We start from the raw sequence: 13,459 nt of genomic DNA, 5'->3' as shown, positions 1-13,459 counted from the left end.
TAACGGGACGGACCGAAACCACTGCCGTCTCACGGGGAATATCCTACATGACTGCTTGTGCACTGCTCGGTATGGGTTAAATAAATTAATATACAAACGTATTCCATTCATGGCGATGTGATTGGTATCATAATATGTCATTCATGTAGGCTACAAGCCTACGTGACAAAGATTGTACCGCTACGGTACGGATTACAATACATGAAAAACACAGCTGGGCGGGCGTGTGTGTGTGTGTGTGTGTGTGTGAGAGAGAGAGAGAGAGAGAGAGAGAGGGGGGCGTGTGCGTGTGCGTGTGTGGCGAGGCAGGCGGGGGAAACTCTTTCTCATTGGCTTTTGATGTCTTTGGTCGTATTCTGGTCCTTCTTCATGTCGTAAAATCGGGGCGTTTTGAGAATATTTAAGGGCGTGTTATTTAAATGACGCTAGGTTTCAGCCGTGACATTTATCAAGCCTGGGACCAAATGTAGGCTCGGATCAGCTGTGTAGGATTCGTTGATAAATGTGACTTCGACGTTGGTGTACGGCCGAATATATGGAAAAATATAAGCCGGTTTATAAGCTGCGTTGATAAATGAGGGCCAGTAAACTCCATAATTTCTTTCTTTGGCTATTCAAAAATAGCAGATCTACAAGATCATAGCGAGTGCCACGATACAAGCTTGTATATCTGCTATTTAAGAAAAATCCTGAAAATGTGTGCAAATCTGAATATGTATTTTTTCAAGCAAACATCTTTAACTCAAATCTTTGCTTCTGGGGGAGGTCCCTGGAACAAAATAATTCGAAATGGGGGGTGGGGGGGGGGGGGGGGGGGTGGATAGGGGTCCACGGCCAAATACATATCATTTTGGGTGGACCTTGACATGAAAATCTATCCATGGGGGCGGCCATAGCTGAGTGGTTAGTGAGCCCGCCTTGAGGGAGCCAGAGGCCCTGGTTGCCCCAGGTACGATTCCAGGCCAGGCCAGCATATGTGTCGATGAAATGAAATTTGTCCCTGAGCAAGACTCTTAACCCCTAATTGCTCACATGCCCTCATTGGAAACAAGTCCGCAAGGACTTTCATGAACGTCCTGTTAAAAGGAATTATCCTTATCCTATCCTTATCCATCTATCCATCTATCCATCTATCCTTCCATCGATCGATCGATCGATCGTGTGGTAGTGGTTTAGTTCTCAAAACCCACACCTTTTCTGCCCTCAGTTCAGATTCTGCCAATGCACAGTAAACTCCATTTGATACAAATCTAACCAAATGTTGGGAGTTACAAATTGATAAATTAACACTTTGAGCCAAATGGTCTTCTTCTACATGTCTCTACGGTTGTAGGTTGCAATCAATGAGAAAGTGCTTTACATTCAAGTTAAAAACCTATGTTAAACAAAGCAATAAGTTAAAATCTAGTCAAGAGCAAAATTAAAACAGTGAAAATAAACAGTTAAAAGGGGGAAAACAATTAAAAGGAGATCAGTTAAAAGCAAGGTCATAGAAGTGGGTTTTAGCTGCCTCTTAAAGCCATCAACCGAGGTTGCCTGTCTGATATGCAGGGGGAGTAAGTTCCACATCCTTGGTGCATAGCTACCAAAGGCAGCATCACCATGTCTCTTGCCATTTGTCGATAGCTCTGTCAGCAGTCCAGCACCGAGTGACCTGAGGGGGCGGCCTGGGACATACTTCTGCAGGCAATCCGACATATAGGACGGTGCTAGAGACCATTCAAGGCTTTAAAAACAAGTAAAATAACTTTAAAATCTATCCTAAACTTCATAGAGATCCAGTGCAAGGACGCAAGTACAGGGGTAATGTGGTCCCTTTTCCTGGTGTTGGTTAGGATTCTGGCTGCTGCATTTTGAATGAGTTGCAGCCGCTCAGTAGTTGTCTTAGGCAAGCCTGTGTTACAGTGCGTTGTGTGTATATACGCCATATTGGTCGGGCCTCCTGATGCATATGCCCCATACAGTATGTCTATTGAATACTTTTTTATTGATTGATTGAATACTTTATTAATCAGAAATGTAAACAGCACAGAGTATAGAAGGACATTTAGGCTAAAAAGGATCTCAAAAAAGTCCCTGGGGTCTAAGTATAAAATAATGGTGGTTACACAGATGCGGTTTTAATGGGTTAACAGATGATGAGGAATGGAGGTTGGGAGACAGGAAGGTGTGTGTGTGTGTTTAATGCTATACTTAAAATTTGGGGAGTTGGGCTTACAATTAGGAAATGAGTGGGGGGTGGGGTGGGTAGTTAAGACTCTGATGAGCCCGTGGGACGTCCTGGAGGCCAATAGGCCACCCAAGAGTTGGTTGGGTTCTGCAGGGGCCCTGGGGCCATTGGTTCTCAAAGTGGGGTCCACTTGGGGGTCCCCCCCATGGACCCCCCCCCCCCCCCCAGGGGTCCCTGGGGGGGGGTAAATTAGTTACTAGCTAAATTAGTTACTAAATTAGCGTCGCAATAATTTTAACCACTTTAACATATGTTATACTTTGGCTATTCAAAAATAGCACATATACAAGCTCATAGCGCGGCACAGAGTGGACTTGTAGATCTGCTATTTTTGAAAAATCGTTAACATTTTTGCATATACGGTATATATTTTTTATGTTAAACTCACATTTTTGCTTCTTGGGGGTCACTGTCACATAATATGAGATGGGGGTCCACAGCCAAATATGTATCATTTTGGGGGTCCTTCACATGAAAAAGTTTGAGAACCACTGCCCTAGTCGGCCGCAGGTCTCATCAGCACACTGCTGAGAGAGTGTGAGAGACACACACACACACACACACACACACACACACACACACACACACACACACACACACACACACACACACATTTCCCAGCTGCCATGTGCTCAGTCCCTCCCTCTTTGTTGATTGGCTCTTTCATTCCTATTAGAGCTGAAATGAGGGCCTGCATAAAGACATGGACATGGTGTATACACTCATTATTGCTGGTCATGAACACCCATTAACACCACTTTTATCATCACTACAACTCTCATAGTTTAACCCCCCCGATCCAGACACTTCATTCAGCTTATTATAATGTGATTATCATTCACACACACACACACACACACACACACACACACACACACGCACACGCACACGCACACACACACACACACACACACACACACACACACACACACACACACACACACACACACACACAATGAGAGGGTAACAGCTGTCGCGTACTCTTTTCTAATGCTTTCCCTTTTTCACATGCATAAACACAAGCACGTGTACACATACACACAGACACAACCAAAGATTTTTGTTCCAATATGTTTTATCGGTTTCTCGACACAATGTCTTCATTGAGCACACAAAGTACTATTTAATGTGCATGGTATAGATTTCCTTCGCTTGTTTTGTCCCCTGTGTAATTAGCATGCACATTATATACACATACATACGGTATACACATACACATACAGTACATATACTTTTAATCTCACGTTAGAATACATTTTGTTCCCATAGTTGTAGCTTACATAAGGTATGTGGTTTAGTTCAAGACCAGGGCTGAAACTATCGATTATTATTTTTTTCTTCTGTAGATTACTTTTTGATGAATCGAATAATGAAATTTTGATTAACTGATAATGATCTCAGCTCCCTGAAATCTCAACTCTTAAAATACAATTAAGAATGGAAGAAATCACTTTTATAAGTTGTGTTCGCAAGAAGGAATTGCTAGCATGTATAGAACAAAGTAAACGTCACATTAAATACCTCCTATAGGATGTTCCATGGGGGGGGGGGGGGGGGGTACTATTTGTAACTCTGACAGTGTACAAATGAAACAAATTGGGCCCATACCCATACGGGTCCATTTGGTTTCATTTGTACACTGTCAGAGTCAAATGAACACATAGGATTTTACTATGCGTCTACATACCAACATATACTTGCTGCATGTGAAAAGGCTGTGTGCTTCTCTTCAGGTCAGCCAGTATACCTTCGCCATGTGCAGCTACAGAGAGAAGAAGGCGGAGCCTGTGGAACTCCTCCAATTGGATGGATACACTGTGGACTATACCGACCCTCAGCCAGGTAACAGCTGACAGTCACAGCTAACATGCCAACCAGCTAACATCACTACAGTTAGGCCTGTCACAATTATTACATCATCGTCTAATCGCAATTATGTCGGAAATGTTCCCTTTAACGACAATATATATTCATAGATTTGAATACAGCTGGCTGTAGTCCTATAGAGACGCATTAGGGAGTAAAAATGACAGAGCAGCAATAACTGACGCCTACCGTATCTGTGAGAATGTGTTGACGTATCGTGACCCTCTCCACACCGCAGGTCTGGATGGCGGTCGGACGTTCTTCAACGCCGTGAAGGAGGGAGACACTGTGATCTTTGCCAGCGATGATGAGCAGGACCGCATCCTTTGGGTCCAGGCCATGTACCGGGCCACCGGCCAGTCTCACAAACCCATCCCCCCGACCCAGGTCCAGAAGCTGAACTCTAGAGGGGGCACGGGGGCCGTGCAGCTCGACGCACCCATCTCCCAGTTCTGTATGTGTTCAACCCCTTTTCACATTTTGTCTTGTAGCTCTCAGACAGCTATAGGAAGCTCCAGCTGACTTCAGTGATTTGAGTCCGACTCATACGAATGTGATTTATTCACAGAAGTTCACCCATTCGATCAGTTGACTCATCTCATTCTCTGGGGAGAATGTTTACACCTACTTTCCTAATTCTACGACATGGGAAATGCTGAAGTAGCTTGATTGATTGATTTGCGTTATTTTAGTCCTTTCTGACAGACTTCATATGAATGTGTTATAAAGGGTCCCCACAAACCACAACTCCGTTAGGTTAGTCAAAAAAAGAAAGAATTAAAAAAACATCGACTCTCTAGACTGAAACTGTAAAAAAAAAAAAAAAAAAAAGCTTTTAATTATTGCAGATTTTCACTTCTATTATATTTCATCTGTATATATATATAAGAAAGCATTTCTTTCGTCCATATCTTGCTTTGTTTTTTCCATTCTCTTTTTTGGTTCCTTACCCTGGGGCTACATCGGAGCGTGCGTGTGTGATGCATAAAAATGTTTTTGCTGCTACACAAGGCTGCCGCAAGTCTATAAAAGAAATGTTCTCGGGAAAGCATCTATTCGTTATTCTTGCTGAGATAATAATGGCATAGCCTGCAGTTAATGGCCGGTAATGTGAAATGAATGAAGTTCTGAAGTATCTCATCTTAGTGGCCTGTAATGGGGTGAATGGCCTCTAGTTTAGCAATTGTACAGTGTATACTGAAAGCCTGATTATTTTTTATTAATTCCCTTTTTATGTAGAAATAGCCCAACCAAGTATGTATAACTTTGTTGGCCATTTGTGTACACTGTATCTTTATCTATCTGTATCTTTCAAGATGTGTGGTGCACACGGCATATTTTACGTCTGCAGTATACTCACTTTTCGCAGTGTAGCCCTGGGGTCACTGAAGTTTTTCTCATGCTACCTGTCAGATCACTTACCATGTTTCCTCGTTCTCCAGTCTCTATGTTCCATTGCCACTTCTTTCCCCGTGTCCACACTGGGCTGCTCGCGTACAGGTGTAGAGCTGTTACCGTCTCCCTCTCCCTCGCTCTCTATTTGCCTCCCTCTCTCTCTCCCTCACTCTCTATCTCTCTCTCTCCCTCCCTCCCTCCCTATCTATCTCTGTGTGTGTCTCTATCTCTCTCTCTCTCTCTCCCTCCCTCTCTCTCTCTCTTTCCACCTGATTTTGCTTCTGTGCTTTATGTCACTGTTGTTGAAGAGCTGAAGTGTTGAAGTGTGCATTGGCTGCTCTGTGTCTTTATGTGTCTCTGTACTTCTTCCTTCTCCGCTTCCTCTTCTTCTTCACTCCCCCACCCCACTCTGCTATCTTGTAGCTGGACTGAAGGGTAAGTGCTTTCCTCCCCTTTCTTTCTTTCTCTCTTTCTCTCTGTCTTCTCTGTCTTTCTTTCTTTCTTTCTTTGCCACGTTACGTTTGCCTCTTTTCAAATCTCATCTTAAATCCTCCTCTACCCTTAAGGAGTGTCACGCTCCTCCACACTTTGTAGTTTTAGGAAGCATGCTAACCTGACTTGGTCTTCGTTGGTTCGAACTGGCTTCTGTTTGCATATTTGCCACCTGTCCACCAGAGATGTTGTGTCACAGGACAGCTCTGCCCCTGTTTGGGGGGATTTTAGAATAGCTTTACTGCATTTTACCAGTGTGCGTCTATTATTGGTAGAAACTGTATGGATGATCGTACCAAAACACCCATGAAAGAATTCACAACAGAAAACACACACAGATAGACCCACTCATGTCCGTCCACACACACACACACACACACACACACACACACACACACACACACACACACACACCCACACACACACCCACACCCACATACAGCTAAACACAGATTCAAATACTACACAAACTCAAACATACATAAGGGAATGTCTTAAATAAATAAATACTTTTGTATTTGCCAGTGGCAGTAGGCAGTGTGCATCCAGCACGTCTGTAAGTGAATTATTTTGAACAAGCTGTTTTTGACACAACCACTGGAGTCCCACTGTGTCTCAGCAGCTGGTAATTACCAAGTTAAAAGTGCCGTGCCATGAATAATACAGTGTGGTAGCTGCACAATTATTTTGGGAAGCAATCAGACAAAAATGTTACCAAATAACTACTTTGCAGTTCACACCTGGATTGGTGCAATGCATAATATAACATGACAAATAAGACCACCAAAACCAAATAGAGTACCTTAAATCATAGCGAAACAAAAAGAAACAGTAGAGCTGACCAATGACATTTACTGAGTGCAATGCTCACTGTGCAGTATGTCCAATGTGTCAATATTAACGGTCCGTAATTATTAGCTATCAGCAATTAGCTGTCAGTTAATTCACCACAGAAAAGAGAAAAGAAAAAAAGTCAGGGTCATAACTTAAACATCGGACAATATTTTCCATTTCCATTCGAGAGGGTTTCATTTCCTTCTTTATTACTTGGTTTTTCGTTGCTTGCTTTAATGGCAAATTATGTTGGCAAATACGCACCTAGAGTAATATGAATGCTAATGATGAGGTAAGTGTGGTGACACCACTTCCTGGTCTGTGTCTCTGCTTTGCAGAAAGGCCGACACTCTGACAATAACCTCTAACTGTTAAAGGTTATTGTCTGTACCAGATGTGTGACTGTGGTGTTAGTCTGACACCACAGTCACACATCTGGTGTAGTACATCACTTGTTCACCACCTGCCCCACTTCTATCTCCTGCTGTCTTTCTTCACTATATGAAACTCCCCACATGTATCCATGCTGCTCTTGTCGTGTGTATGAAACGACATCGTCGTCGTTCACTACAGCTACTAGTTCACAAGAATGTTACGCACATCCCTTTTTAGTGCTGGTGCAGGACAAAGTTACAAGATCAAAAGGAAATGTCTGCACAACAGCTTGCTGCTCCACAACCTTTAAGGTCCCTAGACACCGGGTGCGTGACAAATAGACAACACGTGGCGAGTATTTCATATCAAAACTATATTAGTTAAGTGGTTCCCAACCTTTTATGGATCAGGGCCCACTTAAATCTCACCACCCATCTGACCACTTGACATCATAATCACCTTACCCCCATGGTCATTGACCAATTTACCAATAATGGTCCTCATTCATTTAGTAGTGGAGGGTGCTTATCCAATGTACCTCCCTTTTCAGTAAGCGGTTGTGGATGTTCCCTCCTCTACGGGTTAAGTATACTATCGCTGTAGCACAACACACCTTATAACTCTTATATTTTGAAAGGCGCTTTATAAATAAAATGCACCGTACCTTAAATTAGACACTAGTAAGTTTACTGCTTACTATAAGCACAAATTAAAGATTTAATCATATGGTTGATTAATGCATACAAATTGTGTTACCTGCATTTAAGTGAAAGCAAACAAAACATAACCTTCAGCTATAATGTGTGTGTGTGTGTGTGTGTGTGTGTGTGTGTGTGTGTGTGTGTGTGTGTGTGTGTGTGTGTGTGTGTGTGTGTGTGTGTGTGTGTGTGTGAGTGAGTGAGTGAGTGAGTGAGTGAGTGAGTGAGTGAGTGAGTGAGTGAGTGAGTGAGTGAGTGAGTGAGTGAGTGAGTGAGTGAGTGAGTGAGTGAGTGAGTGTGTGACCACATTATGTACATGTGTGCAAACTGACGCCCATGTATTTCTACTACGTGTGTGGACAGCTGTGGTTGTTGCAGCTGTGCTGGCGCTGTACATGTTTGATGGCCAGTCCATCAGAAGAAAAAGACACACAAAAAACAACAAGCCGCATGCTAAATAGCCCCAAATGCTTTGTGACCACCAGCACTGCCCGCTGCCCTCCTGACTTCCCTCTTGCCTCCTGCTCGCTAGCTGGGTTTTGGATCTATAAATGAGTAGCAGCCGTCAATCATTGTCAGGACCTCTCCTTCCTTGGCCCAGCCCAGACAGACAGGGGTGACTAATGTCACTGCAAGTTACTGTCCAACCCTCATGCCTCCACTCCCTCTCACTCAAATCAAATGGACCTGACAGGCCACTAGCCACAGACCAAAGGGGCACCGCAATGTCACCTTATAGATTTTGGGGGGTGACTTGGACAGGGGACACCGTTGGCGTGTTTTCTGAGCAGAGAGTCCACTGCTCTTTGTTCCTGTTGACTGACAGCTGGGGTGCCGTCACTCGGTGGTGAAGGGACGTCAGCTGACAAATCCCAGGATTGATTTGCTATATGTGGCATTCTATAGACTAGATCTTATTTCATCATGCCAGATCCATTTTTGACTTTCTGTCTAGCAGCAACTATGTACAAGTAAACAACATATCTAGTATCTATCTACAAATAGACAACATATCTAGTATCTAGTACTATATACAAGTAAACAACATCTAGCATCTATGTACAAGTCAACAGTATATCTAGCACCTGTATAAAAGTAAACAACATATCTAGCGTCTGTATATAAGTGAACAACATATATCGTTAGCCTCATAGCATAATTGCCTAACTCATGTTTGTAAGGTTTTCAGGAGAGACAAAACTAAAAAAAAAACACTTTTTGCCAAAGTCACGTCATGTTAATTGCCTTTATTTATATCAGCCTAACTCTACTCTCCTAACACTGCTAATTCATCCTGCCTTATTGCCAATGTTCTCCTATCAGAATGCTTGCTACAAATAAATCACTTTTCTTACGGCCAGTGGTGGACAAAGTACACTCAACCCCAGTACTTGAGTCAAAGTATATAGATACTACTCAGTATATAAATATTACTCAAAAACAACTGAACATCGCTCTATCAAATTTGTACTTGAGTTAAGGTACTGGAGTACTGTACTGTCAAAAAGTTGACTTAAAAGCACTTTCTGCCGAAGTAATTTCTGGTATGTAACAAGCATTCTGATTGGTTTAGGACATAAGGCACAATGATGCAGCAATGTTAGGAGAGTAGAGCTAGGCAAAAATGTCAATTTCACCAAAAAGTGAGTTTGGCAATTATGAGGCTAACGATATCTACCATCTATATCAATTGAACAACAGGCCCCAGCATGCTGCTCGCTCATTCTAGACTTAGGTTTGAAATGAGAGTTTCCTCAGACCTCCATTCGGAGGGCAGCGAGACCACGCAAGACTACAACCAGAGAGACAATAACTAGCACCCTGATGTCAGGATTAGGCCTATTGCCTTAGCTTTGTCTGTTAACTGGGAAAGCAAGAGAAAAGTTGTTGGAAATTTTTATTCAAAGCCTCAAATTATGGGGACAAAGAAGATTAGCCAGAGTGCCCCCCACAGCAGGGCCCCGTCCCAGGCTTGCAATGGGATGTTCTGGGCAGTGATTAATTAGGGCCACTGCAGGGGTCCCACGGCCACAGGCTCTTTGGTGGGACGGAGTGTGTAGAGTAGGATACCTCTATTGGAAAGGAGAATTAAGGGATGGTGTTATGGGTTCAGGCCAGGGGTTCTCAAATTTTTTAATACCACAACCCCATGTTATGAGGGATTTTTTTGGCGACCCCATCAACTTTTTTTTCTTTTCGTTTCTTGATTTAAAAAAAATCTACCCTGCGACCCCACTTTGGTTCGCGACCCATAGTTTGAGAACCGCTGGTTTAGGCCATGATGTGTGGATTTGGTTGGGTTGGGTGGCTGTCGATTTGCTTGGGTATAGTGTGTGGTACAATCTTTTAGCACACATGGCTGTAGGACATTTTATTTCCTAAGTTAGTCGGATCAACCCTTGTCATAAGCCTTTTTGCACCAGTGGTCCACTGACTTTCCTTTTCTTTTAGGCAAGGTTCTGCATGAACAGAATGTCAACATAACTCACATCTACCTGAGCCCTCACATGTGATAACTAACCAGTAGTACTAACCTTTAGACCTCTACTCACCTCCTGAGAGCTGCCTGTGAGACTCACACCCCCGCACCCTTTTTTACCTCTATGCCCTGAGAGACTTATTCAATCAAAACTGACAACTTTAATTGAGGTTTTAAGTCCTGTTGATCAATCTTAAATGTAATATGCATCCATGCTAAACTAGTCTGATGAGATGGCGAATGTTTTGATTGAATATTATTTCCCTATTGTGTTAAATAAGGATCTCATTCCTCGGACTACTTCTGACTGTCATTCTCTCTCTCTGTCTCTCTGTCTCTCTGTCTCTCTGTCTCTCTGTCTCTCTCTCTCTCTCTCGCTCTCTCTCCTGGACTGCTCCGGGGGTGGTGGCGTCCACAGACGCTGACCGGGCTCAGAAGCATGGCATGGATGAGTTCATTTCAGCGAACCCCTGTAACTTTGACCACTGCTCTCTATTTGAGCTGGTGCAGCGCCTCACTTTGGACCATAGGCTGAATGACTCCTACTCCTGTCTGGTGAGGAAACCCTGAAACATAGAACTACTGATCAAGAACAACTTGCAGTTGGCTCTGACGGTCTATGTTGAAAAGATCAAATGAACAATAAAGCGTGTGTGTGTGTGTGTGTGTTCCAGGGCTGGTTCAGTCCAGGCCAAGTGTTTGTCATGGACGAGTACTGTGCTCGTAATGGGGTGAGAGGCTGCCACAGACATCTGTGTTACCTCAGCGATCTCCTGGAGCGAGCGGAGAACGGGGCCATGATCGACCCCACTCTGCTACACTACAGCTTCGCCTTCTGTGCCTCACATGTACACGGAAACAGGTAGGCAGGACTCGAACACAGCTACGGCTAAAGTTTTCTCTCCCTGCTGGTACTGCTATCTCAGCACAGCTACCTTTGTCGCCTGCAATTAGAACGGGTTTCCCTGTATAGAATTTAATAAACCGAATTGGTTTTGTTTGATTTGACTCTTCACAACCTCACCATTAATTCTGCAACTTTTAAGAACTTGATTTCAAACACATTTTCTGTTACCCATGAACTTCTGTCTTTATGTTTTGTTGATTTAAGTGTCATTCTCATTTGGTACTATTTATGTTATTTGGTGCATTTTCTTTTAATCCATTCTTCGTTGTTACTTCGTTTGCATGCTCAATCTTCTTGGTTTTCTTTGTCTCTTTTTTCCCTTTACCTTGTTTTGGGTTCATTATTCCCCCCCCTGCCTCATTCCCATGAACCACACTCTTCCATAATACCAAAACTAGAGAGCGAGTGGGCGAGTTGCTAAGCTGGCCTGTATCTCAGGCCGAACTCGAAAGAGCTCTTTATCCCTCTGTCCCTGATCCCCCTACTACCCCTACTGCTAAGAACCAACACAAAATCATTGAGTTCATGAAGAAAAAGGACGTCAGGTCCCAGAATTCCTCTGGAAGCAGAAGGTAAGTACTTCAGTAATCTATGGAGTTACACAACATACACAGAACTATGACAAAATGCTGACATATTCTGACTGGTGTAGGTCTTAAGATGTTTACTTTGTCATGCAGTATTATCATCTCAGTCACCTGAGATCAAGAGAAAGTTCTTTGACCTTTTTAGTTGAATTTTGAAGGGGGGCATTGAGTATTACATAGCAGCCATTTCCTGAACTCTGTATCCACTTGGTTCACAAGGCTCTACAGCATTTGCCCGCCTTATAATTTGACATGATGATGTGCACATTGCGGACTTGTAGATCAGCAATTTTTAAGTATAAATCAGGCTTCACAGTTAGCATCACAGTTGGCCGTCTCTGTTGAGTGAACCGTAAGCAGTGGTGGACAAAGTACATTTGCTTGAGTACTGTACATTTTTCTGAGTATCTGTAGGCGTACTTTACTTAACTTTAATGTTTTACTCGTGACTACTCATGACTATTAACTCCACTACATTTCAAAGAAAAATATTGTACTTTTTAGTCTACTACATTTCTAGGAATGGAAAATTACATTATGAAATAACCACTTAAGTTCTGGAAAAGTATTGATATTTTTTGGAAAATGTCACATTTTAATACAGAAATGTATTGATAATATAAAAAATACTTTATACTTAACGGGATATTTCACTTTCAAAACATGTTTGGGGTCATTTTAATGTCTACTCTGGTTTTTGTGAGCACCCCAGTATTTAAGTTGCTTGATTCCGTATTTAGATATTTAATATTCATTTTATCAGAAAATATTCCATTTCCCCCCAAAATTATAAAAAAATAAATGAAAGAAAATGATTGAAAAAAACCTGTCCCCCATACGCATTTGAAGGACAATATCATTCACCAGAACCAAGGACGTGTGTTTTCAATGAGTCTAACATGGTTAAAACATGGAGTTTGAACTTACAATGAGTTTGTATTATAGGAAGCTGGTGTGTCTGATCAAATTCATAACAAATATCAAAATATTGAATCAAGCAACTTAAAAACTGTCTGGGTTGCTCACAAAAGCCTGAGGAGACGTTAAAATGACCCCAAACATGTTTTAAAGTGAAATATCCCTAGTACTCCAGTACCTTAACTCAAGTACAAATTTGATAGAGCGATGTTCAGTTGTTTTTGAGTAATATTTGACCAGGAGTATCTATATACTTTGACTCAAGTACTGGGGTTGAGTGTGCTTTGTCCACCACTGGCCGTAAGAAATATAAACGAGGGCCACTCCAGTGCCGAGGGCAAGGGTCAGGGATTGCTGCCTGTCAGTGTGTCCTGCTTTGACATCTACACACCCCAGTCCCTCTTACGTCTATATGTCCGTTCCTCCATCCATTCATCCATCCATCCATCCTTCCATCCTTCCCTCCATCTCCCCATCCCTCCATCGGTCTGACAGACATTGATGGGGCTGACTGAGGACTGAGGCCTGTTCTGATCAGCATGGACAGATGGACAGCACTAGCTTCAAGACAGAGAGAAAAAGAGGGAGAGAGAGAGAGAGTTTTGGGGGGGGGGGCAGAAGAAAGGAAGTGGATGGAATGGGGGTAGAGGTAGAATGATGAATACAAATAATGGAGTG

General features: G+C 42.8%; 1 protein-coding gene across 1 annotated transcript in view; it reads left to right on the top strand.

The window, feature by feature from the left end:
* The window catches only part of cadpsa (Ca2+-dependent activator protein for secretion a), a gene marked incomplete at both ends in the record, with an annotated part of 125,149 nt that overhangs the window by 64,936 nt on the left and 46,754 nt on the right, over nucleotides 1-13,459 (top strand). Inside the window, 5 exons of the mRNA XM_080423499.1 lie at nucleotides 3,964-4,072; nucleotides 4,335-4,550; nucleotides 5,915-5,926; nucleotides 10,788-10,924; nucleotides 11,044-11,231. Of these exons, the coding sequence (XP_080279625.1) occupies nucleotides 3,964-4,072; nucleotides 4,335-4,550; nucleotides 5,915-5,926; nucleotides 10,788-10,924; nucleotides 11,044-11,231 (662 nt within the window). The remainder of the gene's footprint in view (nucleotides 1-3,963; nucleotides 4,073-4,334; nucleotides 4,551-5,914; nucleotides 5,927-10,787; nucleotides 10,925-11,043; nucleotides 11,232-13,459) is intronic.

Source organism: Gymnoscopelus braueri (genome assembly GCF_963280865.1).
Source record: "Gymnoscopelus braueri genome assembly, chromosome: 3".
Lineage (NCBI taxonomy): Eukaryota > Metazoa > Chordata > Actinopteri > Myctophiformes > Myctophidae > Gymnoscopelus > Gymnoscopelus braueri.
Note: the sequence above shows the minus strand (reverse complement) of the source record. Positions and strands in the feature narration are given on the sequence as shown.